This window comes from Aethalodelphis obliquidens, unplaced genomic scaffold, assembly GCF_003676395.1.
Source record: "Aethalodelphis obliquidens isolate GAN/ISIS:26980383/991018 unplaced genomic scaffold, ASM367639v1 scaffold69, whole genome shotgun sequence".
NCBI classification, from domain to species: Eukaryota; Metazoa; Chordata; class Mammalia; order Artiodactyla; family Delphinidae; genus Aethalodelphis; species Aethalodelphis obliquidens.
In genome coordinates this window covers 4,022,802-4,050,150 of record NW_020838013.1, presented here as the reverse complement: position 1 = coordinate 4,050,150, position 27,349 = coordinate 4,022,802, and the positions used below count along the sequence as shown (strand labels likewise).

Genomic DNA, 27,349 nt, shown 5'->3' with positions numbered 1-27,349 from the left:
AAGCAGGAAAACCCTCTAAGTGGCAGTGGCAGAAAACCAAGCCCGCCAGGGAAGATAAAGACAAATACAAGGACCTAGCCTAGATATTAGTCATAATCTTCTTTGTTGATCACTTCTTATCTGTAGGAGCCAATAACTCTTCCCACCCCTAATCCCAACTCCAACAGTTTTCCCAGAACTGTTGTCTTTACCACTTGACCTCTCACCAAAGACAACTTCCATATTCAGTAAAATGGTGGCTGGGAGATTAACACACAAAACGTCTCTCACAGGGTTTCAGAGAACAAATATCCAATAAATTACAAGTTGTACTGTTATCCCCATCTCAGCCATCTATGAATTAGAAACATTAAGTAGGAAAATATGAGAGACTACCCAACTAAAAACCAGCTGCTTTTTCTTACCTCCCATTACCACAACCCACCTTTCCTAAAAGCATAAGGCCCAGCATACAGTAGGTGCTGAGTATTTGTTGAATGATGCTGGGAAATGCCCTAACCAGACAGAACCCCACTATATATATTAAAACTGGAGCAAGAAGGTACAGACAAAAAACATCTGCAAGACAGTCTGTTTTGATAAAAGCATAGAACTAAGAAGCAGTGGGTCTTCCTTGTACTCACCCCCCATCCTTGTTAAATAATCTAAAGCTCACTTCTGGGTCCTTCTTCTATGCCTATCATTCTAAAGGAAATGAGGTACTAGTGGGGCCACTGAGGAATTCTTTGGATTTTGGCAGAACTGTACAAATAGATGGTGAAAGGCATCAAAAGGTGTTGCTTACTGGCCTAGGAAAATAGCAGAATGCTGTTGGAGCCACAACTTAATTTTCCACATGGCATGAAGTGAAAGCTGACCTCCTGTTCCCTCAAACCCTTCCTTATTCTAGACCTCTTCCTTGGAAAGTAAGTCAAACTAGATGTACTGATTGACTGGGTGGTTGGAATGTTAGTAGTAAGGGGTGGGTGACAATTGTTTCTCAAGCAGGGAAAAGTCCCACATCTCAAAACTCCTAGTAAGTTGATGGTTTTATAACAAAGGTGTATGAGAGACAGAAAGTCTTTAATGGAATAAGCCTGCCTACCTGGGTTCTTCTATATAAGTCCTCTTTTACCTTTGGCACCTATAAATCCTATCTACAATAAGGAAAACAACTGCAGTGATGTTCACCCAGAACTGAATGTCAAACTTTATACCCTCCCCTTCTCTTCCAGAGACAAAAAAAGAACCCAGACACAAGCCCAAGTAAGAACTCTCTCAAAGCACACATTCCCTAAGTTGAAAAACCATTTATTTCACCGGAAAGAAAAAAGTGATCCAACGCTATGTGTCTACCTGCCATAAGCCTTTAGGTCAAAAAGACTCAGGAGCAGTGACACTCTCACAACACCCACTGGAAGCAGGAGGTGGGGATACAGTACAACCCCCACCAGTTTCTGCACACAATGAGACCTGCTGGGAGAACAGAACATGATGGGAAGCTACAGAAGTATTGAAGGACAGAAAGAACACGGAAATGGGCAGGAGAGAGGAAAGAAGAGGTGGTCTGAACTTAACAAGGTAAATTAAGGTCCACGGTTCCTGGGGGACTGAACGCACAGAGCTGAGAACGTCCCGGAGATGGGGTACCACGAAGGGTGTATTCTCATGCACAACCGCAGCTCGGAATTTCAGCCCACACACATCCCACCTGAAAGAGAGCACAATACAGGGGCTTTACAGCAAAGCTCACAAGGGCTTTCCCACTTACACTTCAAAGAACATCTTTACAAAGTACGGTAACTTGACACTCCTTTTAAGTTTACTTGTATCCATCCATAGTATAATAATAATCTCTAAAAGTGAAAAGAGCTTGAAGGCCAGACAGTAACTGGGAAGGCTCAAGCAATCCCAGACTAGCCTTTCTCTAAACGAAATAGCAAATTTTCTTTCACGAGAGTAGACAGACATTGCATTTCTCTTGATGTTAGCACATTAGCATTCCTCAGAGAAGGCAATTCCACATTTACAAACTGTCACTGGAGAGCAGGAAAAAGGGAAAGGTTCCAATTAGCTCTTAGCTCTCCACAGTAAAAAGTATGTTTGAATCTTGGAGTTACAAGTTAAAAATCGTTTAAGGTCTAGGAAAAAGTGGCATTAACTGAACAAGCTGTAACACCTGAGGGCGTCCAACTCTGACTAGGGAAGAAAATAAAAGAACGTACTGGAGGGCATGTGTAAGCTACACATCAGGTCACTCAAGTTTCTTCTCCAGCCCTATCAGTGATCTCCTATCCAATAACCCTGGGCAAGTCACATACCTTCTGCCCTAATGGAAAAGATGACAGTATCACCCACCCTGTTACTACAGGATTACAGATCAATGGTAATGTCTGGGACACAATGGGAGCTACTCAAGACAAAGGGTGTTGTGAAACACCCTTTAATACAACAGCAGTCTCAAACACCTAGAGCCCAAAGCTGGCAAGCATCAGAAGAGAATACACTCAAGTAGAGCCAAATGGATCATGAGGCTCAAAATGTATAGGAAAAAGCCAGAGGACTCAAGGTAGAGCTGGTGGTTGAAGAGTGTTAAATGCTCATAGCTGGTGGGAAGATGAAGGGAGCGACGTGCTTAAGGCAAAGCTCCCAACCTTGGATTTCAATATTACTGAAGAAGAGTAGAATTAACAGGGTGCGTACATATTTACGTTATTATGTACCTTAAAGAAGTGGAGAGAATGTCAAATCTAATACCGTGGGGACAGTTTAAAAACAAAACTGAACAAAGTAAATGGGCTCTTACAGGACAGATTCAAAGATAAAGCAATGGGGTAGGCATTCTATTCAGCTCAGGGAATGAATGTGAACTGACCAGAGAAGCTGAATTTGAGTCTATGCCCCAGACTCCTTGCTGAAATCAACTTTATAAGTTGAAAGATATCTTTTTCTACTCCTCTCTGCCCCAACTTACCATCAGACCTTTCACACAGCATGAAGCAGAACAGGAACCTTGCAGACCTTAGTAATGTCACACACCTAGGAATTTCAACGAAGGCTCTGAGAAACGGCACACCTGGGTCTGAATGTCTGGTTTCCAGGTTTGGTTCAATTACAGCACACAGGTGTGACCCAAGATTCATCACACCACTGTTTGCTTTTCCAGGCACAAATGGAATCAGATTGACTCCCAGGACTAGGAGCCCTGGAAAAACAGCCATGAGGGATAAGGATGTTTATATATTTCACAAAGTAGTTAGGACTTCTCCCTATCCTCTGAACCATTAGCAACCTTACCCTAACCCTGCAAAAGCAAGCAAGCAGGGCAGCCTAACTGGAGCCTTTAGGCTGCAGGAGGGATGGCAAAACCAGAACAAGGGACACCCCACCGCTCTCACCTCAAGCTTTAAAAGGCTGAATACCGCGCCCGATCCGCATACTGCTCCCGCTCATACCGGGCCATGTCGTACAGGGAATTCCGCGCGGCCGCCGAAGCTTGGGACAACTCACTCTCATGCCCGTAACCGTAGCCCTCTCCAACAGTGGGGACTGGGCCGCGACGCAGGGGGCTCCGATCGCGCCCGTAATATGAAGTGGAAGCTGCAGTAACAGCAGCAGCGGCTGCTGCAGCAGCAGCAGCTGTAGCAGCAGCAGCTCCTGAAGTCGGCAACAGGTGTCTATCGTAGGGATCGAGAGAGGTGGAGGTGAGGTGACTGGCCATGGCTGTATTCTGGACTTGTGGCAGCTGGGACAGGGTCTGCTCTGCGTAATTATACGCAGAGGCAGCTGCAGCAGCCACTGCCTCATAGGACCGGGCAGCACGGCAGCGCTTGTAGTAGGCATCGAGCGCTCCGTACGCGTTGTTGTAATACAATGAATCCCCATAGCTCATGGCGTAAGGTGTACGCACTGCTCCATATTGCTCATTATATTGCTCGGTAAAGTCTGCCACTCGGCCCGAACGATCTACCGGACACTCTTTGGACCAGTGCCCCTCTTTCCCGCACCGATAGCAGCCGCTCTGGTCTCCCATCCCGGGCGCAGTCCTAAGCCGGCTGGTGGACAACTGCACGTGCATTCGTTTGCCTTGAAGAAACAGACGCAAGAAGGGTTGCTATCACTCTTAGTCATAGCCCCAGCCCCTACCCCAGACACTGGTCATAGCAATGGCTTTACCTAGACAACTCTAATGCAGGATTCATTGCCATTTTTAAGATATTTTTAAAAGGTCCAGTATAAATTCAGTATAATGACCTGATTTCAGGCAAAGATCAATTAAAGGAAGAAATGTTTCAGCTCTAACACCAGTTTAACGCTTAAGAAAGAAACTACTCTAGCTCAAAAATAGGCATTTCATCCTTTGCCAAGTAACTGTGGACAAAAACTACTCTGAACAGTGGCCCAATGTCAAAAGAAACCACAATAATAGTGCTCCACAACATTCTGACACCTCCAATCTTCACTATTAAGACTCCTGAATTCAGTAAGCAGGAGAATGCAAAGGCCAGTCCCCCATACCGCCCCAAAATCAAAGAGAATAGAGTAGGACTCTAAAGTTACCATTGACAGTAATCCAGACTTGATCCGTGGCTGAGTGCGGTAGGCAAGTTTCAAGACTTTTGGGAAAAACACTCATGAATGGGGGAAGAGGGGTGAAATACGAGTTGAAGGACTGCCTTCCCCCTAAACTGGGTCCTTTAAATTGTTAGTTCTGATATTCATTCTAACAGGGATCCTTTACAATATTTAGTGACCCCTTATAACAGGGGGTCAAACAAAACAGGTCAGGCAGTTCACAAGATGCCTGAATTTTCAGAAAGAGTATTATGAAAAATGTGGAAGAAAAGAGGGGATGGAAAAAGTGGAGAATGACCAATAATGTTAGTGTATCAAACTGTTCATGTTAGCGCAAGATTAAAGTACTTTTTCTCCTTTAGAGATCTAAGATCCTAAGAACATGCACTTGATACTAGTTTTTGCTGAAAATTACAATTTGTATTCTGGAAATGAAAAAGTTTAAATTTTAAACCTTTTCACAGGAGCAGTTTCCACCTAACATGATCTACCATTTTAATGTAAGCAAAACTCCAGCAAAACCTTTCCAATACAAATGGCTATCATGCACCCAAGCATGCAGATGGCGAAGAAGTGAATGCTTAGAACCAGGGGAGTTAACAGATAGGTCATCTACTCAAGTAACGTTATAGAAAATGGTAAATATACAATTTCACCTACAAAATTAAAGTTAGGTTCTAGAAGACTAAAAAAGGGAAAAGGGAAGGACAAAAATATCAAAAAAAAAAAGTCCCGGTTCAAACATTTTATCTGATAAGTGTAGGCTGCCAGTGAAAAGCTAAGATGTACAACTAAGTACTTAAGTGCTTTAAGTGCTAACCCATGTCCCTCATTATTTGTCCAAGTGGCCACTTTGGCACCTAACAAAACCAGAGAAAATAAGGGCAACCGAGGAACCAACCATGTCTCTTCAAGACATAAAGGTCATTAATAAATGTCCTGACCTAAAGATTTGCCAGAAAAAATTCCAAAGTCAGAAAAAGCAGCTAAGTCTTTAAAAATATCTAAAATGGATGTTCCTTAAATGGGCAAACAATAAAAAGAATATCCCCAACACTGAGAAACTGAAAGGGAAAAAGACCATCATAATAAATACTGCTACTCTATGTACATACAGAACTGTACTAGACAATGCTAAAGAGAATGACTAACAGTAAGGAAAACAGAGCAAAAACAACTAAACCTCAGAGAACCTAGATTTCAGATACCAAGAGTTATGCTCTAAGTATGATGTGTCCTGTATCAGTTCACAATACCCTTCCCTTACATGTGTTAACTGTTACAAGGAGACACCACCACCTCTTCTATGACTTGGTTAAAGTGTAGAAGAGTATCCAAAAATTAGATATCATAAACCCTCCACCAGAGCAGCCTTTCCTCCCAATTAAGTTGTTGACACAAAATAATTCTCAACTTACCAATTAAAAATGGAAAACCAGACCTGAGAGACCTGTGACATTTTTCTTTAATAATGCACAGCAATACCCATAACACAGGGCACCATTAACTTGGAAAAAATGATGATCAGACTTCCAGGTCTAAGAAGGTCCAATTTAAGTAAACATCAAAGATAGCCGAAATGACTCTTAACAAGAGGAGTGCTCAGGAGAAGCAGCAGCTACTACCTTGTTCGGGCTGAAAAAAGTTGGAATATAGATTAAAAATGTTAACAAGGAGTTGTGGTAATACTCCATAATTTAGAAGTAGTTACACTGAAGGGGAAAGGCTCTTTTCTGGCTTTGACACTGGGAACCCAAAGTGGGTGGACGAAGAGTAGAGTTAGCAACTCACCATGGTTACCACCCCCTTCACAACTGCCACCCTTGCCACAGGAGCTTAGATCTTAAACCAAGAAAACAAAATGTCTATCCACAGCATCATTCATGCTGCCTTCCAGGCACACTATTAATCTAGTCAAGGCTCCAAGGTTAACACCCATCTAAGTACTCTAATCACCAAGGATGTTAGCGCTCACTCCTCAAACCAGTGAAACGGCTTTGCCATTATCGCCCCCCAAATCCCAATACCTTCTCCTCAGAAACTCCTGAAATTAGCCTTCAGTTCTAGAGTGTCCTCGTCCTCCAAACCGAACCTCTTGGTGCAAGCGTAACAGAAAAGCCGTAAAAGCTATAACAATTTAAAGACACTAGTTCTCTCAAGACTTGTTTAACGACAAATTATATTTACTGAGAAGCCATGAATTGGGATGAGGTGGGGGAGCTTCACAGATATTTTGCTCCTAAACATGTGGCTTAAGCCAGCTTTTGCCAGGTCCTTCCACATACAAAATAACACATGGGGTGCTGAAGCAATAAATTTCAGAGTGAAACACTGTTAGGTGCTCTACTACCCCCCCACCCCGCAAAAAAGACAAAACTGAATAAATCTTCAAAGGAAGGGATTTCTGCACTAATAGGCAAAAAAGCCTAGGGGTTCCAAACTAATGCCAAGTGGTTCTTCTCCCAAACTTGATTTGCCTAAGGTAAAGCCTCTAAATCCCATGCATTCTCCATTTAAGCCCATCACCCACACTTAATCCTCACAATCAGCCATCCAACAGCTGTATCTCTCTCTCTATCCCAGACCCCTCCTATCCAGCCTATTTTCTACACAAAACCTTGTGTTCAGCCCTCTTCCCAAAGAGGGTGGTTCACCTTGAAACTCTGTGTTGTCAAGGCCCCTGATGGCCTCCACTGCATCCTCTGCCCGCTCCATGTGTACAAAGGCATAATCTTTCACGATGTCACATTCGATGACTGGACCATACTCCTCAAACTTGGCCCGAAGCTCCTTGTTGGTACAAGTAGGACTGATGTTGCCTACATGCAACTTTGTGGATGTTTTGCTCTTATTCTTGCTGGCTTCCACGTTGATGTTCACCCCGTGCAGCTTGTAGTGGTGCAGGTTGCGTATGGCATCCTCGGCCGCTGTCTTGTCCTCTATGTGCACAAAGCCGTAGTTCTTAATGATGTCACACTCCAGCACCTTCCCATACTGCTCGAAGAGTGAGCGGATCTCCTGCTCTGTGGCCTCCCGGGGCAGGTTTCCAATGAACAGCTTCACCATCTCGGACACAGCCTGGGCGAAAAAAAATGAAATTTCTAACAAAAGACCTCAGGCCCATGTCAGTTAAAAAAAAAAAAAAAAAAAAAAATCAATACTGCCATCTCCTTTGGGTCTGGCAAATATTTCCAGTTTTCCCCCCTCTCAGACGCCCCACACGCACACGCACACCCCCAGATAATAATCAAAGGGAAGTAGGAATAAGGAGGCCCGCTACAATTCCAGCTATAGAACCTACAGAAAGGAGAAAGCATCTGTGACACAGATCCTTAGCAGACACAGACAAAGGGTTTGGTTAAGAGCTGAATAGTTTCAAACGGAAACGCAAATGAAAGCGGGGCATAAATGCAGCCCTAGGGGTACTGGGCTTTCTACCTACTAAATAGACAGCAAATTCCCTGGAGGTCCGGTTAGGACTCCACGCTTTCACTGCTGAGGGCCCGGGTTCAATCAGTGGTCGGGGAACTAATATCCCGCAAGCCACGCGGCGGCTCCGCCGCCAAAAACAAAAAAAGACAGTCAGAAAACAAAGGTCTAACTACTTGGCTGGCTGGACAGACTGAAATTATGAACTGGCTCTTCCTCTCGTAACCGAATTAGCCATTTCCTGAAAAAAGGACCTTATAATAGCTACATTTTAGGGTTTCCTTTGGAAGCAGTGAACCCGTGACTTAAGCTGGATAGCGAGGCGTTCGGAGAGTACAGGAAGTGCTGGAGCGGGGAACGCCTCTCTCGGGGTGCCGTCCTACGAGCTCCTGGAGAATTGGAGAAATGCATGGCCAGAGAAGGGGCCTTGAGCCTCAACGGCCAGACGACAGTGTCTCGGGGCTTCAAAAATTTTCGAAACGGGGTTGTAATTCCTAAGTCTAACGGAAAAGCGGTTATCTCGGTAAAAGCCTCGAGGCAGTAAGCCGAACAAAGTCGGATAGAGGGCAAGGTGGGGAAAAAGCAAGGTATTCTCGGGGGAGGTCGTGGGGGAAGGGCTGCTTGAGGCTTACCGCGCAACGCCGAGCACCGAGGTCGGCTCTCAGTGACGAGTGCGGAGGCCAGGACCACCCTAGGATACCCCTAAAGCCCAAGTCGTGAGATTTAACAGGGCAAAAAAAAGACAGTGAAGGGGCTCTGAGTCTCTCACCCGCACGAAAAGCAGCAGGGGCTCTTCCTCGCGGCGCGGACGCTTCTGACAAAACGCTAAAATGGCGGCGGCTGCAGCAGTGACTCTGGGTAGAGAGGGGGAGGTGAACCTACCACCGGATTGGCCGTTCAATAAAATAAAAGGCAGGCGTTCCCGTAGATCCTCTTCCTGATTGGTTACCACGAACGCCAATTACCTGAGGCCTGGAAGAGGTGGAAACGTCAGTAACCCCCCAGAGTCTATATGAAAGCCAATGAGCACCTCTCTCTACAAACCGAGGTCACTGATTGGATGGAAGGTCGGCGTGAGGGAGGAACTACCAACGTGGGCTTCGCTGGCGGGGTTCCGCCCGCCATTAGGCGGAGCGAGCTAGGGATCCGGTGTGGCGGTCTTCAGCTTCATGGCGCCAACTTTGTTAAGCTTCCACAGTTCGCCACTCCACGTGCGCTCCATTTTGCCTTCTACTCCACACTTCTCCCTCTAATCTCCCAAACGCCATCCCCCTCGCAGCCAGGGTGCTGCGGGCGGTAGCTTACGCAGACCCAGAAGCCAGGTAAGAAAAATAGCAAAGCTTCCCACCTGAAGAAACCAACCTCCTCCTTTGGCCAAGAATCCGCACTGGCGCCCTGGGAGTCCCGGAGCTACCCCCACATTGAAACTACTTTCATAGGTGGTGAAAGGAACTCTGAAAACGGTTAATGGGCTCAGCTTCAATTAGGGTATAAAGGCCCCGACGTCGGCTCGGTTGACGGCTGCATTTCTCAGGAGGCGCCGAAGAGACAAGTTCCTTGGAGGAACCAGCCTCCCGGGGTCCAAGATGAAGAAAAGGGTTCTCTGTGTGACCGTGGAGATTGCGCATACACCCCCACCCCGCCCTGAGAAAAAACTAGAGCAGCAAAGTTTTTTGTTTTATTTTATTGGGCGCCATCAGCCAGAGCTGTAGGTTTAAACTCCTAGAACCGACCTTAGAGGGAAGAGCCTAAGTCACAACCAGCTATAAGCAAAATACAATCAAAACAGCATTCTCCAGAGGGTCCGGCTTCCCTCCTCACATTTTTTTATCATCCTTTGACTTCTTCACATAATCCCATAATTCCCTGAACAAGCAAGGCAGCTTTTGAAGAGGGAGTTTAAAAGGGGATGGAAGAACTTAAAACATGATAAAAGCAGTGCGGAAAGGGATCATCAGGAAGTGAAGATGACAAAAGCAGAACACACTACCGTTCAAAGCAGCCCCCCCAAAAGGGGTGGGGATCATAAAGAGAAAGGTGAAGTCAAAGTTATGGAAATAGATTTTAAAACCTGACGTGACTCAGAAATCAAACAGTGGGGAATTGGTCAATAATTTATTCTAGGGTGGGAAAAGGCAGGAATCTAAAAATGTCACATTTACAAATGTAGTGGTCACTAATCTTGGTCCGTTTTCATTGTGGATCCTGATGCTGACACTGCGGCTCTGAATAAAGGCCAAAGGATCAGTGATGAAGAAAACCAACTGCATGTTAGCTGCAAGTGTGCCCTCTGGAGGGGCCCTGCATCGGGAGGTGGTCACAACTCCTTGTGCGCAGGTTCGGAAACACATCTGGTATAGAAATCCTTTCAGCTCCTTTGTTTGATCTTCCAAAATTTTTGTCCTAATAGCCTTGGAGATAAAACTTTCTTCCAAAATACCAAAGCATATGAGATCAGCTTACTCTATGAAACTAGGAATCTCTCCAAGTCCAAAGGGGAAAAACTGGGAATAGAAATCTTCTCGGGATCACAGTTCAGGCCAGTTTGCAGACCACCACCCACACCCACCCCCTGATCTAATTATTCTTGGTTTACCTTCTGAAAGCCCTCTAGGTCCAGTTATATTTGTTTCATTTTGCAAGCTCATCCAACTGAGTAAACCACATTAAATCATTCCCCTGCTTTTTAAATTAAAACCAACGGCAACTGGAAAAGTTTCAATTCACACTACCCAATCTGGTTGTTGCCAGAATCTCCCAATCTCTGTAACAATTCTCCCACCCCCATCCCTAACACACCCCACCCCAACTATGCTCCAGCACACCGGCCCCTTTGTCCCAAGCTCATTCAGACTGAAATGTTCTTTCTCCAGGTCCTTCGCTGGCCACCCCATCTAAACACAGCCCCCCACTCCCACGCTACACCTTGGAACTCTATCCCATGACTCCATGTTGTTTTTCCAAATACTTACCACCACTTGAAATCCTATTCGTTCATTTTCTTACTCCCTCCCAGCCCCTGCCCCCAGCAAATACTTGTTCTACAGGGGCAAGGACCTTTTCTTGTTGTCTACTATTACCCTGTGTTAAAACTAAAACTGCCCCTGGCACGTGGTAAGCACTCAAATATTTGTTGACTAACTTAACAAATAGATAAAGCATGAGTTAAAACCTTGATAACCAAGAGGAGAGAAATGACTTTGGATTTGCAGTCAGTATCAGCTTAAGAACATGGACACTTAGTACTAAAAACAAGCCCTTTTGCTCTTATCACCTAGTATACTTTCCAGTCTCCCTCAAACATAAAAAGCCCAAAAGCCAGGGGTAACTTATGCTACAGCTTCTGATCACCAGGATTACGTTTCACAAATGCTGCAAAATGAAGCTTTAGGTAGGGAGATTTGTAGCTCCAGTGTCTCCATACTGATGTTCATTTACCCAACTGTATTTTACCAAAATACTTAAAAATTAAAGGTTTTTAAATTAAGGATATCTGGTCCAAACCCTCTACCTTACCACACCAACTACAGAGAATCGGATGTTTTGAAAGCACTTTGTCTGGAACACTGAAAACGGCCACTTTGGGGATTCTTCTGATCAGGTTACCAAGCCTCTAAATTAAAAGAGAAAGCAACTTGTCCAAAGTCATCTAGCCTTTCTGTCAGAGCCAAGCTTAAGTATGTTCTGGCTCCACATCTTGAAGAGATGAAAGAGGCTGGAGCCTGGACTCTTGAAAGGGAAATGAGGAACAAATCCAAATTCAGAGGGAAACACTGTTGTCAGTGTAGACCACTCAAATGTGAATAAGCAATCTATTTGTTTCAAACCCTTTCACACTCTTAGGAATGTATACAACTTATATACCTAATAACTCTGGCTCCTAATCCAGAAATGAGTTACTGGTATAATAAGGGCTCAAATTAAAAACCAGTAATCTCCAAGGATGTTCAGAGGGAGCCACTAGGCCAGTCAGCAAGCTTCCTAAGCCTCCAATCCCACTGCCAACTACACACTCTAAGCCTCCCCTTAATGTCTGTGCAGGGCCCCTACTCCGTACCTTTCTTCTCCATACCTAGGGGAATCTGACCCTCAGGACACAACAGTGTTGTCTGACACTGGAGGTGGCCAAAACTGGTATGGTCCAGTGGCCTACATCACACCTAGGTACCACTCATTACAGAAATCCCCCTTCTTCACTGTTACTCATACGTGCTGTACTCACACCTACACCCAAAGTCCTTTGCTCAGCTGTGTGCTACCCTACACAGTCCCAATCTCCCCAGAATGTTCTAACTTCTTATTTCTGAGATGGCTAGCATTTAATGAGCAGTGACTATATATGAGGCTCTACACTTGCTACATGTTATTTGCTCCAAAATGGCTGGTTCAATTCCTTGATCCACTACTTTCTAGCCATGTGATCTTCAGAAGTTACTTAACCTACAGCCTCAATTTCCAAAATAGGTTTAAAAGTACCTAATACAGGCTTCCCTGGTGGCGCAGTGGTTGAGAGTCCACCTCCTGATGCAGGGGACACGGGTTCGTGCCCCGGTCCGGGAAGATCCCACATGCCGCGGAGCAGCTAGGCCCGTGAGCCTTGGCCGCTGAGCCTGCGCATCCAGAGCCTGTGCTCCGCAACGGGAGAGGCCACAACAGTGAGAGGCCCGCGTACCGCAAAAAAAAAAAAAAAGTACCTAATACATTTGAGTTGCAATGAAGGTAAAATGAAATATATGAAAAGCACTTTTAACAATGCTTAGCATGTGTTAAATAGATGTTAACTATTTTCCCTATCTTACAGATGAAAAAACTTAGGTAGAATTCCTGACATGTCCAAGATCACCCAGATTAAGTGGCAGAACCGGGATTCAAACTTGGGAAGCCTGATTTTAGAGCCAGTACCCTCAGTAATTCTCTCTGTGCCAAGTCAGTTTTCAAATCAAACAAATTCCATCTCCACAGTTTTCTCTAGTGGGGCTGCCCCATCCTCTCCTTCCTTACCTGTCACTTCCCTAGCATTGCTTATTAACTGTAACTAGTTCATCGAGGTAGGTCCTGCACCCACCCCCACTATCGATTTCCCAAGGTCAGCCCAAGGGCTCAGGTACCTGAACACTATTTCCAGCACTACAGACACACAATGTTTCTAATGATTTACAGCTAGACTTGAAATCATTTATTAATAAATTTTTCTTCCTGGAAAACTAGATTCTACCCTTTATGACCTTTTTAAAGGTTCCTATAGAATTTAGGTGAATAAGAATTTTCCACCTATCATATCCATCTTATCTTCTTTATCACCCAAACTCCTATTACATTACATACTAGTCCATAAATCTAGGAAATTAAGTTTCATTATGACCTTAGTCATCCCACATTATAGTCAACTTACTTGGCTTGATAGGACAAAATGACTGCAGAACCAACAGTCTGCGCACAGACTTTGGCAGAGCTTAACTGATGGGCATGACTAGAAAGGCAGCCTACCCATGGAGGCTGACCACTCAGTGATAGTCCCGTTACCTCCAGCACAAGGGATGGGGCCCCAGGCCTACCCCAGACAGAATCTGAAACAAGGTCCAAACCGCAGGAGAGAAGAGGCTGTAGAGGGGAGAAGCCTTTATACATAGTCTTGTTCCAGGAATAAACCATCTAAAGCTTCTCCAATGAAGGTCGAGTTATAGAGGTGATAGATCAGAAGAGCAAAGATCTGAAGGACACTGGGAGCGCATATTCCCACCCACCTCTCCCAAAACACACATTAAATGTCTATCCTCCCATTCACTCAACCCAACCGTCTCCGAGTTATAGGACCCTGGAAATCAGAAATCCACAAAAAGCAAAGTATGAAGAGTGGGCTATAGGATTAACACAGGTGGCATAATTTACAGAGGGAGGGAATTTTAAAACAATCTGCAAGAAAGAGGAAAATGACAAATGATTTAGCTTTAGCTCCTTCTAGCTTAAATGAGAAGCCTGGCAGCGGAGGCAACAAGGGCATCAGGACCTAAAGATAATAAGCAGAGTGATCATCTAGGCCAAGTCAGCCTGAAGAACTTGGGCTGCAATAAAGAAATATCAGCACTGGCCCTGAGAGCACATTAGGAACCATGTACTAATGGTTTCATAGGAACCATGGGATTGGGACAGTGGCAGAACCCTCACTGGAGAGAAAGATGACAGAAAGCCACTGACAAAGAAGTAATTACAAATACGCAGGCCACAATCACAGCACTACAATTAACCAACCCTTGATTTTCCAGGGAAATAACCAGAGCTAAGCCTGTTAGCTTGGCCCTGAGATTACCCCACCCTCACTGCAGAAAAGTGACAAAAAACCTATCAAATTCGCCCTCCTCACAGTCCTGCAAACAAATGAAAAGGAGCAGCAAAGCACCTGAAGGCAAAGAAGTGAGAAGAAAGAAAAGCAAGGAAGAGCACTATGGCCTCAGTACCCCTGAGATTACCCCCAGTTTGCATCCACAAATAGGAGCTCACAGTTAAACAAAAAACATATGCTTTTGCCCACTGGGCAGAGGAAAGAGAACACCTGGGGCAAACTACTCTGTCACAGGGAAGTTCACAAGAAACCAGTGAAGGAAGCAGAAGAGAACCCACCTGAACTCCATTTGACTGATACACACACACCCCAAAACCACCCTGCCCCAACAGACTCCCAAATCAAATTTATAAAGCCCCCTTTCCCAAAGGAATGTCAGTTTCCTGTCACCACCCTACCCAACCAGTCTTTCATTCACCCATCATAAAGCCCAAGCCTCTGTCTTGTCCATGGCTGGAATTGTCTTATTTTGTGCCCAGGTCCTCTGAACCCCTAGTCCCAGAATGAAAGTATAAACAATCAATTCCTCAGCCTATCCCAGCACCCCTATTTGGTTACGCTTGCACCTCACCCACTTCCCAGAGTCTATCATAACACCTTCAAATATAAACCCAACAAGAAAACATCTGGAAACCCTAACAAATGAAGATAGGCAATTTGAGTCTCAGGTGACTATGACAGGGGTTGGCAGGACGCAGGAAGGACACTCCGTGCTGATGTTCGACGTGCGAAATACCAGGTCTATAGCCAGAATCCCCCATACCAGCTTCCAACTGTCCCGACCACAGGGCATTACCAGACAGTGACATGACCCCCCCCACCCCAACTACTGGCTCCTTCCCAGTAGTTGTCCCAGCCCCAGTACTTACTGGAGCCCACTGCCTGAAGGACCTACTAGCCTCATAAGCACCAAAGCCACCCATTCCCCACTTCTCACTTGAGAAGCCAAACCCCAGAACCACCCTGCTGGAGCTCAGGATTTTCCTGAACTGGAGACAAGTCAAGGAAAATAGCCAAGCACAGGCGAGGAAAATGGGCAGTAAATTTACTGCATTTTGGTGTGATTAACTCAAGCTGAAGCAACTTGGGCCAGACTCTCCAGTCCTAAAGATGGCAGACTAGCAGAACGACGATGGGTTAAATCCCTCTGGCAGCAGGGAAATCATTCTAATTCCTACATTCAAACCCCTTTCCTCATCTGCCCTGGGTTCTCTGGCCACCCTCCCTTTAGTTGTCATGTCTTCCTGGATGTCAAACTTCCTGAAACTGAGTGCAATCAAGACAATGACAACCAGGTTTCCAAACTGCAAATCGCCCCAAGTTTTATTTGTAGTCCATACAAAAGGGAAAAAAAATTAAGGTTTTCTAACACCACCTACTTGGGGAGATGGGGAAGTGGACTGTGCCGCACAGCATCAGCTAGAACATCAGGGGTCAGTAGGGATCTGGACATATACCAACCAACTGTCCCAACAGGAACTCAGTCTCAACACAGTCTACAGAGGGACAAAGTCAGGGCCCCCTGGACAACTGGCACAGCTTGGCGCATAGGAAATGGTTAAGCTAACCCTTTCCTGGCCTCCCTCACATCTAAAAAGAAAAAGGCGCCGCCGACCTCAGCTGCAGGTTGCTTCCCCATCCAGACGACCTTAAATATCGCGCACAAAAATAAAAGGGAGCCAGGAAAAAAATAAAAACATAAAAGAAATTCCCATCCTGGGGAGATGGGAGGCAGGGGAGAGGGGAACCGCAGATCTAGAGCCAGTAGCAAGATTCGCTGCTGAGGCGAAGGAATAAAGTAGGTTACTGCCGAACACTCAAAAGGATCGTCTCCTGGGGAAGGCCCACATGGTAGAGGGGATGAAAAACCGCAAACAGGAGAGGTATGGGCCAGTGGTTACAACCTGGGCCTGCACCCTACCCCACCTCTCCTCTCCTTCCCTCCCTGTGGAGCCCTGTCCCAGGATGGCCCTACATGCGGCGCTGGTAGCCAGAGTGCATCTGAGCTGCCCGCAGGTAATCATTATAGGAGCCCGAATAGCGTGCGTAATCGGAATGGGCATCGGGCAGGCGACGGTAATCCAGCGAGGACTTTGTCGGCGAGCGGCGGAACGAAAGCTGCGACTCTGATAAACGGCGGTAATCAGAGAGCTCGGCTAAACGCCGGTCGGAACCATACCTAGTCGAGAGAAGAAGACAGTTGGTGAATGAGACAATTGAGGGGAGGGCTCCAGGTGGGCACGGGGGAGATGCCAATGGGGATAGGGAGGGTGTAATCAGATTGGTCTCCAACAAACAAGATTTTGTCAGAAGGCTCAACACCCTATCCAGGGCAAGAATTCAAGCCTGGTCCAACTCAGTGGGAAACCAAGCCCACCACTGAAGACCACCCTTCTGAACTGGCCAAGGTGGATTCTGGTCTGCATTCCCAAACCACAGACAAACTATCCCCACCCTTGGGCCCTGCAGAGAAAGACCTTGGTTGTTTACCAACAGAACGGCGGACGAAAGCAAGGTCCCCAACTTCCCAAAGAGTGGACGCACCACATACACCCTGCCTTCAGCCAGTGACTGCCAAAGGGACTACTCTTTCAAACCCACCCCCACCAGAGGCCAGGACAACCACGTAACAGGCTTAAGGATCCTTCAGACAGTGGGAAAGACTATGGGCCACAATCTTGCAGGCAGTAGCTCCAATAGCACTTGGGCTAGCCTTGACAGGTGACACTTTTCCCAGCCTGACTAGCTGGTACCACCCCAGTCTGAGCACTATGCTCCACCTGAACCCTGGTGACCAGGAAAGTTCACAGACATCACCCCCCTCAGCTTCTGGACATCCCACAGGAGTAGAGAAGACCAAGGGAGGGGCCGATGGCTCCAGTTTCCCTCCCATGCCAACCTCAGCCCCTTGCCCTGAGCCCCAGCTGGGGGCAGAGGCGGGGGGGCATACAGTACCTTTTCGACATGGCGACAGCCTTTTTGTACGGATCGTCGTAGCTGGCCCGGGGTGGGGAGAGGCGCGTACGCTCATAGGGCGGCGGGGTGCTGTTGGCGTTGGCAACGGCCCCCTGGGACATGGACAGGTAGGCTGCAGACGGCTGACCTGCCCCATCGTAGGCATTGCCCGGCTGGCCACGGTAGGAGGCAGCAGCCTGAGGATGCTGCTGTGCAGCATAGGAAGCAGCCAATGAGGCTGATGATTGAGTGCGGTAAGGAGCTGCCAGGGTGGCAGAAGGTTGGGCCCCGTAGGCAGCTGCAGCACCATAGGAGCCAGTGGCCGCAGCAGCTGACTGAGCCCCATACGAGCCTGATAGGCCCATTGATGCTTGAGCTCCATAACTATTCAGCTGGGTCTGAACAACTGGCTGGGCCCCATAGGAGCCAGCCATTGGGGTAGTGGCTTGTGCAGCATACGCAGCTGGCTGGCTAGCATAAGCAGCAGCTGTAGCTGGTTGTGCCACATAGGCAGCAGGTTGGGAAGAATAGGAAGCAGCCTGTTGTGCAGCGTATGGGGCAGACTGGGCATTATAAGAGGCCGAAGGCTGGGCACTGTAAGAAGCTGCCTGGGCCCCATAAGCTAGTGAAGAGGCTGCAGACTGGGCCCCATAGGAGGCTGCCTGGGCCCCATAGGAGCCTAGGGAGGAAGCTGCTCCCTGGGTGTTGTAGGAGGAGGCAGCCGCACGAACCCCATAGGAAGAGGCAGCCTGCGCCCCATAAGAGGATGGCTGGTTACCATAGGAGGCAAGGGAGGAGCCCTGAGCCCCATAGGAGTTGAGCGAAGAAGCCGCAGCTGGCTGACCCCCATAGGAGGAGAGGGCCGAGGCCGAGGGCTGGGCTCCACCATATGGACCAAGCGAGGAAGCTGCGGCAGACTGGGAGCTAGGGCTAGCCAGCTGGCCCCTGTATGGGGCCCCAAGGGAAACAGAGGGCTGAGCGCGGTAAGAGGCTGCCTGGGCTGTCATGGGCTGAGTCCGATAACCGACACCCAGAGAGGCAGAAGGCTGGGCCCTGTAGGCAGCGCCCAGTGACGCTGAGGGCTGGGCCCGGTAGGTGGCTGGCTGGGCCGTCAGAGGAGCCACATACGAGGCTCGGGGAGGTGAACGGCGCAGGGGGCTGCGGTCGCGACCAAAGAAGGGTGGTGTGGGCTGACGGGCTTGCCCATCAAAGCCACCAGTGCTGTTGCCAAAAGCCTGCTGGTAGTCGAAGGTGGCAGAGAAGCCACCAGTTCCGGGGAATGCCGTATCCCCAGCCCCTGGTTTCTTGGTCTTGTCCCCAGACTGGATAGCCAGGCCAGGCCCCTTCTTCTGACCCTTGGTTGAGAGTTCCACGTTGATGCGCTTGCCCTTCACTTCTTTGCCGTTGAGCTGCGCGATGGCGGCTTTGGCATCTGCTTCCTTCTCCATGTGAACAAACGCGTAGTCTGATAAAGCAGCAGACAGAGGGTTAGCAATTAGGGGGGCAGGGCATGCTACCTGATGGGTCCCAAACTGGACACACCAACAGCACCCAGCTGTTGCCAGCTACCTCCAGGCCTCCAAACCCTCCTCTCCAGGAGTAGGTCATAAAATGTGGCTCCCATATAACAAAGCTTCTGACTGTCCCAAGCAGGCAGCTTTGTCTATGGCTTTCTTCCCATTCTCCCCGTTCCCCCTGCCACCTCACCCAACTTCCTGGTGAGAGAAGAAAGAGCAAAGATGAACAGCAACACAGGATAAAAATCTTCACGTCTCCTGTAAGTATAAACGAGCAGACAAAAAGCAGAAAGCATTCCTGGATCACTCAATTATTCAGTACTGTCTATCCCAAGATTACCAAACACTACTGTTCACCTCTGAGGCTTAACTCTCAAACACTGAAAATGACCACTTATGTCTTGGAATGACCCATGTCTCAGTCCAGGGTCCAATTAAGGCAGGAGAGCTACACTGCAATGCACAGTCCATGAAATTCCTCCAGTACAATCTCCCCCTTTCCCACAGTACTTCCCCGTTTTCAAAGCACTTCCATGCACAGGACCTCATTTGGGCCTCACAACAATCCCAGGAGGCAGGCAGAGCAAAGGATCATTATCCTTATTTTACAGGTGGGCAAACACACTCAGAGAATTTATACGGCTTGCGACAAAACCATGTGTCAGACCCAGAAACAGAATCCCAGCTCTCCATGCCTCTTCACTACACCAGTCTACCCCTGAGAAGTCAATGTGTAAGGCAGGATTGTGTATTAAGACTAGACATTTAAGCTTAGAAGGGGAGAAGCTGGACCCCACGTAAGCCAATAAGATGTGAGAATGGAAACTGAGCCTCCTGGCTGAGTTCAGGCCCAAGGCACGCGCGCGCGCGCGCACACACACACACACACACACATACGCACACGCACACGCCCCCCACCCCCAGGCTACATTACATCAGAGGTTACTCATCAAGAGACAGAAGTATTCCTTACCCCTTGGGCTTCTGTTCACAGAAAAGATTTGGTTTCTCAGCTTCACAGCAAGAAGCTGCAATTACCACAACTAGCAGGCTCTGCTAAGCAGGTTACCCCTCAGGTCCTCATTCAGTTCTAAATGAGCTGTGGTAGGAAAGCCTCTAAGACAGGATGTTGATCTCAAAGTCCTACTCATCTACCATATAGAACAAGAAAACTTTAGGAAAGGAAGTAATAGGAAGAAATTCTTGTTCACATCCAAACTCACAAACCACGATGGTGCAAGCAGAATCTGAAGAACAATGAAAAAGGTCATGCTGGTGGTAAGTAAGGCCATGCACTTAACCCCATCTGGACCTGTGGCTACTTTTAAAGTCCAAGCACCAGGACCCCATCTCTCTCACATCACTTTAGGAAATGAATTACCTAGATGAAGTTACTAAGGTTCCATTCTTGATAAGAAATCCTTTTAAATGGCCTCTAAACAAGTGTCCTAATTTCTAGAAACTTTCATACTGGGATGCCCTCTCTAGCTGTTCCTATAAAGCAAGCCATTTTCCTGGATGTAAGCCACCAACGTGACTCTCATACAAATAAGAATAAAAATAATCAACAGGGGCTTCCCTGGTGGCACAGTGGTTGAGAGTCTGCCTGCCAATGCAGGGGACGCGGGTTCCTGCCCCGGTCCAGGAAGATCCCACATGCCACGGAGCAGCTGGGCCCGTGAGCCGTGGCCGCTGAGCCTGCGCGTCTGGAGCCTGTGCTCTGCAACGGGAGAGGCCACAACAGTGAGAGGCCCGCGTACCACAAAAAAAAAAAATAAAGTAAAATAATCAACAGGTAGAAGTCAGAAGTGTGGTATAGCAAAAGGAATCCTGGGGCTAGGCGCTAAAATGCCTCAGCTGAAGATCCAGTTCACTGACTTGCTGTAAGTTCTTACGGAACTTACAATTTATTTCTCCATCTGACAATCTGTCCTACCCACCTCAGAGTTAGAAGATTCAAATGAGATGATAAAAATGCCTTGTAGGGCTTCCCTGGTGGCGCAGTGGTTGAGAGTCCGCCTGCTGATGCAGGGGACACGGGTTCGTGCCCCGGTCCGGGAAGATCCCACATGCCGCGGAGCGGCTGGGCCCGTGAGCCATGGCTGCTGAGCCTGCGCTCCGCAACGGGAGAGGCCACAACAGTGAGAGGCCCGCATACCGCCAAAAAAAAAAAAGCCTTGTAAAGTATAAATAGCTATATAATGATAAAAATCATGATAATTATTCAAGCCTAGGAATAACCACAGGCTTAGTTCCCTACAGATATGATCTTTCATCTCTAATAAAACACAAGAAATACAATGTAACCTGTAAATGCAAATTTGGAACTAGCCAGAGATGATAAAGGAACAAAATGAACTATCACAACTGTCTTTACACCCCTATGGCCAGAACCTGATTCTTCCAATTGCGAAAGGCGAAAAGCAAAGCGTTCCTTTCGGCCTAGCCACAGGGCACCAGAACTGTCCTCTCATCTCTCACCTCCAGTTTGGGTACAGTGAGCTAAAAATCAATGCTGGTGGTCCCAGATCTCTTTAAAAGCAAAGGCTGAGCTGACCCTACCACCAGGAGAATGCAATGGCAAGCAGAAAGCAAGAGTGTAGGCAGATTAAAGGGAATTAAAAAACTTTCAGGCACTATGAGGGAATATTAAGGAACCATACTATATTCCTGGTTAACCTATCCACAAATTCCTAGGACTGGAATAAGCTAGGAAAAAACACCCAACAAAAACTTTCAATGGGTTTACAAGAGCAATAGGATGTCACATTATCTATTCCCTACTTAGCTCGGTCTTATTAAGAGACCAACTTGTGAAACTTGAAAATTGAGATTTCATGTGTACAATTCAATTGACCACACGGATAAGCTATACAGCTGATAAAAAGAAAGCCATCAGATACAATTATATCCAATTTATATCTGAGAGTTTCTAAGCCTGATACTGGAGGGAAGTGCGAATAGGTTGTCCAGCTGACTCCATCACATGAGGGCTAACTAACCCTTATCACAGTGAGCAGCTAAACCCAGACCCAGCCCTTCCAAAGATGCCCAGGAACCTAACTACTCCTAGGACAATAAAGAAAAACCAAAGATCTAGAAAACTCCAGGGACCCACCTGCCTGGAGAGGTAGTTCAAGGAAACGGTGACCCCTGAAGGAAATCCATCGTATTTAAAGGGACTAGCAGGCAATGATTTACAGAGCTATCCTAATGGTCTGGTGACTTCACAATTCCTCCAGTACCAAAGTTAAGAGAATCCAGAAAAATGAGTTTTCCTATTCTCAGAAGAGTAAAAAAATTCTAATTTGAAACTACAGAGCTGTATGTAGGAGGAAAGAATGGCCACCCACAACAAAGGAGAGGAAACAGTTTCCTATTCTGCCCTTCAGACTTCTCATGGAATCTAAATGGTTCCTAAAGCTGTCAGCAACTCTCAAACTTCATCCTTGAACACCCAACAGAATGTAGCTGTGGAGAGTGGTTACAATCTGCTGTTGCTATGGAAATTTTTATTCTACAAATCATATCTAAGCTCCTGGAACCAAGCAACTACGTTATTCCCCCTGTGAAATAAAACGGAACTGGCTGTCCTGTGCAATGCCAAGCTTCTGTGCTTTTCAAAGACCTGACAACCAACACAAGATGACTCAATCAAGTGCCCATTCCCAGAGCAAGAAATAAGTAAGCTATTTATAGAGCCAGAGCCAAGTCTCTTCTACTACATTCCCAACTTAAAAACTTCATTTTCCTTCACTCCAAACAGAAAGGCATCAGTGGAGAATATGATCCTCAAATCTTTACCACAGTCCCTTACCTCAAAATATTATCAGGCACTCTCTTACATATCAGCATAACTACAAACAACAACTAACCACCACTCCCTAAGGAAATCAGTGCATCTCTGCCAATCAAATGTTCGCAAAGGGACAAAATGCACAAAACTTTCACTCTAACTCTCACAAAGAAAACAGTCAAGAGTTCTAAAAACCACATGCAGTTACACACTTCACCCCACCCCCCCACTGTCACTTGGTGTCAGTCCCAAGCAAATTCAGGCAAATTTTTAGCCTTCTCTACCAACCCAAAGAAGGCTTCTTGACCAATGAGTTCCATAGAGACTGTCCCCTCAGATGCAAGTTTCTAGACTCCCAATCTAGTAGCCACCCTGTCTGAGAACCACACAAAAAAATGTTAATAGGTCAATCAAACAGAACTCTCATAATGAGTCATATACATTTCCTGGCCAGGGGCCCAATCTGATGCCCTTCCCACTCTTTCACTCTAAATAAAAGCAAAAATTCATGCACCATACAGCCTGCCTCATCAGAGCACCCAGCAGGAAAGCCTGATTCCAGATAGTCATGAATTTGCATAGCCTGAGTTGAGGAAAACAAAATGCAGTATTAATGCAGAAGGAAGAATTACTCCTAGTGGTGGAGACTGCAACCCTCACACTTCCCCCAGTTACGGAAAGGATAAGGAATGACCCAAAAGATGTATCTTGGTGGAAATGAATAAGCACCTGCTCCCAAATGTATTTACTATCCTTAAAACTTCTCACACAGGGTATGAGCAGCTATGAATCCAACACCAGGAGCAAGGGATCAGATACTCACTCCCAGGTTGCATCCCTGAAGATAGCAAGGCAAAGTTGACTCTGATCTGTTCCCAAGTGGAACAGAAACTGGCCACATACACAAGGGCTATACCTCCAAATCTTGCCAATAAAAAAGAAAAAGAGCTTAGGGATAAGAACCCAGACTATGAAAAAAGTCAACTAAGTCCCAAAAAGGAGGTCAGGCCTAAATTATAGTGATATATTCTTCTCGAAGGCAAACTAGGGATCTACCCTGACAATTAGACTACTCAAGCAAAGATGACTATTAAGTCCCCACGTCCCCCTCAGAGTGTGCCCCGTTGCAAAATCACCAAGCTTCTAAAAGGATACCGCCCCAGGGCACCGGCTTGACGAGTTAGTTGCTCAGAAGAGGCCATTTCATAAAACAAGCCTTCGTCCACATGCGAAAAGTCGGGGTTTCCAGTTTATAGATGTAAAATCGATCCCAAAGGGAAAAAAAAAAGTTTGAGGGAGTTGGAAAGCACAGAATTGCCACGCCTAACCCACCTAACAATACTGAAAGGCCAAAGTGGTTAGGAAGGGGCCCCTCCTGTACCCACGAGTAACTATACCCATCAGTAGACCCACGCCACACAATACTAAAAGATCCCAGCCCAAGAAATTTCCAAGGGCCCCGTTACCTTCCGCTCGGGAGCATTCATCGAGAGGGAACACGACGGTGGCCTTGGGGGGGGGTGGGGTTCAGCCCCCACCTTTTCCCTTTTCCCTTGCTCTGACAGACTTCTGAAGAGGAAGTGGGGAAGTGGCGAAATCTTCCCCGCTCCATGATCCGGCTTGTGCCCGTCACTTCCCAATTTCCGTTCGGCGCCAGGCCCAGGAGCCCAGTGGAAGGCGCGCCCCCGGTACCCTCCCAAGTCTCTCAGGCGCGTCCCCGGCCCCGTAGCTCGGCTCGCAGTGGCCGCCGCACCCACCCAGAGCCGCTTCCTCCCATTTGGTTAATGGTGCCTGGCCCGCACGGGAGGAGGGTGGCTCTACCCAACGCGCCCCCAACACCTCCGGCCTCACTCCCGCGGACTTCTCCCAGCCCCACCGCCAACCGCGCAGTGACCGACCCCCGGGAAAGGGGCGTGGCTAACAAGCAGAGTGCCCCGAGCGCGCCCGCGCCCGCGCGCCCGTCTCCACATTACCTTTCACCACGTCACACTCGATGACGCGTCCGCGGCGCTCGAAGAGGCTGCGCAATTCCTGGCTCGTGCACGCAGCCGATACATTGCCCACGAATATCTTCCAAGTGTTAAGAGGCCGTGGGCGCGACATCTCCACCACGAGCGCGCGCCCCGGCCGCAGCTCGTGGCCATGCAGGGCCTCGATGGCGCGCAGCGCGCCCGCGTTCTCGCGCATGTGCACGAAGGCGAACTGTTTCATGACGGCGCAGCTCATGACCGTGCCGTAGGGCGCAAAGAGAGCTGCTAGCTCCTCCGGCGTCGTATCCGCCCCATCGACGTTTCCCACGAATATCTTCATTTTGCCGCCGCAGCCGCCTTCCCGGAGAGCCTGGACCTCTCCTCCAGCGACAGGCGAAACGTCTGACCCGCCGGCAGTCCTCCCCAGGAATGGCTGGCGACGGAGAACCCCGCCGCGCAGGCGCTCTGACCTAGCCAATCGGAGCCCAGATCCCGCGTGCCCTGCAGCCAATCAGAGAGGCTGAGAGAAAATGCACTCAGGCGCAGCCAATCCCAGAGGGCCTGGAGCCCGCTCGTTAGCGGAGGGGGTGGGAGAGGGACGACTGCGCGCGACCAACCGCCACTGCCGGGGGGAGGGGGAAGAAGGGCTGGAGAGGGGGATCCGCGTGCGAGGAGCGCAGTGGCTGCAGAGAGGCCTAGTCAGTGAGGCGGCCTCTGGCCTGGGTGGGGCCGAGATCGGCGGGCCCCAAGAAAAAACTTTGTTCAGTCGGAAGTCAGAGCCCCTCCCATTCTGGCAACCTAGGCCAAACACGCGCCTAGAGGTGGCAGCGAGTGTCCACGGGAAGGCCCAGCCTGGCGGGAGAAAACAGGACAGACGCCTTCCTTAAGCAAACGACTCCCAGGACTGCCACCTGTGGTCTGAGGGGACCCTGAGAGGCATTTGCCCTGGAGAAACCCTCGTGCCATTAATTTATTCTTTGGAAACGCATTCCTTGAGGTTGCTGAGGTCCTGGCAGAGGCTGGAGACGTTGAAAAATCAGTAAGAGCCTCTCCCTTTTATGGACTTTCCAAACGAGGAATGAGATATATATCTCTGTGTATGTTTGAAATTTTCCACAATAGAAAGTTTAATAAAATAGGAAATTAAGTCAAAAGAACGGTCCTTGAGAGGGTAAAAATTGAGCCTTTAAATAGAAGAAGAAAAACTTCAAAACTGACGGTTGTACGTATGTAAATAAAAAGGTTTTGCATGGCAGAAGACGTCAAAAACAAGAACATGTGACAAGTTCAGGGAAATGCTTGCTTACAAGTTCATGCTACAAATTTTATTGAGAACCTACCCTGTGGGGCAGGACCAAGGATAAAGCAGTAAACAAAAAGTGACAAAAAATCCCGACCTTGGAGCTTATATTATGGTGGGGAGAGACAGATAATAACAAGTAAAACATTTAGCCTGCTAGGTAGTGATAAAGACTTGAAGTAACTGAGGGAGCAGACAAGCCATCCTCTGGGGGGAATAATTCCAGCGTGAAAGTACATGTCAGGAAGTCCTGGGGCAGGAGCATGTCTGTCCAAGGAATCACAAGCTAGTATGGCTGGAGGGGGGAACAGAGTGAATAATAGAGCGTAAGGATGGGGAGGAGGTGTAGAACCTTGTGGGCCATTGAAGTAATTTTGGCTTTCACTCTTAGACCGGAAGTCTAGAGAGCAGAGGGGTTCATCTGATATGACTTATCTTTCATAGTTTTATAAGTATCATTCTGGCTGCTATTGAAATGGGTAAAAACAAAGAGAAAACAGTCATTTGCTCAGAACAGTTATCACTATGGCAAAAATCCAGGAGAGAGGGCCTACCCTGGAGGTCCAGTGGTTAGGACTCCGCACTTCCCCTGCAGCAGGCTTGGGTTCAATCCCTGGTCGGGAAACTAAGATCCCTTATGCAGCATGGCCAAAAAAAAAATCCAGGAAAGAGATGATGGTGACATGGAGCAGGGTGGCTGCAGCAGAATTCAGGGGAAGTGCTCAGATTTGGATATAGTAGTTTGAAGGTAGAGCCAACAGAATGTGCGATCGGATGTGAGTTGTGAGAAAAGTCAAAGATGACTCCAGGTAAATGGAAACATGGAGTTGCCATTTATTGAGATAGGGAACATTGTGGATGACCAGGACATAATAAGTTGTTTTTTTGTTTTTTTGGTTTTTTGTTTGTTTTTGGCCATGCATCGCCACCTGTGGGATCTTAGCTCCCTGACCAGGAATCAAACCCAGGCCCACAGAAGTGAAAGCATGGAGTCCTAACCACTGGACTGCCAGGGAGTTCCCTGGACATAATAAGTTTGAGATGCCTCTAAGTCATCAAGTGGAGATACCAATGGACAATTAGATATGTGTCTGGAGTTCAGGGCAGAGGTCTGGGCTGAAGATACAAATTTGTGAGTCTAAAGAGTTAATATCTATACTGTACAAAGAACTCCTACAAATTGATAGGAAAAAAAGATGAGATAAATATGCCAAGGATGCTAACTGGTAATTTTATAGGAAAAGAAGTACAAATAGCCAATAAACAAGAAACTTCATTGCTCGTCAGGGAAATGCAATTTCCTGAGAGAATGAGAACGTTTTCGCCCCTCAGATGTGCAAAAAATTCAGAAGATTTATATCTGTTGGTGGTAAGGGTGTGAGGAAATTACACTTACAGATTGTATCAATGAACTACATATGTAGTGTGAACTCCACATCCTTCTTGGTAAGTATTCTGCCAATATCAAAACTTTAAATGTAGTGAGCT

At 47.4% G+C, this 27,349-nt stretch overlaps 2 protein-coding genes across 8 annotated transcripts; both read right to left on the bottom strand.

Annotated features, from left to right (window-relative positions):
• Positions 1-1,273: 1,273 nt before the first annotated feature.
• On the bottom strand, positions 1,274-8,882 carry RBM4 (RNA binding motif protein 4). Of its 5 annotated transcripts, none has more exons than XR_003429482.1 (5): positions 8,616-8,746; positions 7,209-7,632; positions 3,378-4,065; positions 2,954-3,184; positions 1,529-1,690 (listed from the first exon to the last, which is right to left on the bottom strand). XR_003429482.1 is itself a non-coding variant. In XM_027090464.1 (4 exons), exons 2-3 carry the CDS (start codon positions 7,618-7,620, stop codon positions 3,386-3,388), a joined length of 1,092 nt encoding a protein of 363 aa, XP_026946265.1. In that variant the 5' UTR covers positions 7,621-7,632; positions 8,753-8,882; the 3' UTR covers positions 1,274-1,690; positions 3,378-3,385. The 5 variants fall into 5 exon arrangements, 3 of the variants coding, with proteins under 3 accessions (XP_026946265.1, XP_026946264.1, XP_026946266.1); XR_003429483.1 differs by having other exon boundaries at positions 2,954-3,018; XM_027090464.1 differs by lacking the exons at positions 2,954-3,184; positions 8,616-8,746 and adding an exon at positions 8,753-8,882 and having other exon boundaries at positions 1,274-1,690.
• Positions 8,883-15,619: 6,737 nt separating this feature from the next.
• On the bottom strand, positions 15,620-25,035 carry RBM14 (RNA binding motif protein 14). 3 transcript variants are annotated; one of them, XM_027090454.1, is made up of 3 exons: positions 24,565-25,035; positions 17,279-18,743; positions 15,620-16,502 (listed from the first exon to the last, which is right to left on the bottom strand). In XM_027090454.1, exons 1-3 carry the CDS (start codon positions 24,899-24,901, stop codon positions 16,295-16,297), a joined length of 2,010 nt encoding a protein of 669 aa, XP_026946255.1. In that variant the 5' UTR covers positions 24,902-25,035; the 3' UTR covers positions 15,620-16,294. The 3 variants fall into 3 exon arrangements, with proteins under 3 accessions (XP_026946255.1, XP_026946256.1, XP_026946257.1); XM_027090455.1 differs by having other exon boundaries at positions 18,633-18,743; positions 24,565-25,003; XM_027090456.1 differs by lacking the exon at positions 17,279-18,743 and having other exon boundaries at positions 16,311-16,502; positions 24,565-25,003.
• Positions 25,036-27,349: the final 2,314 nt, after the last annotated feature.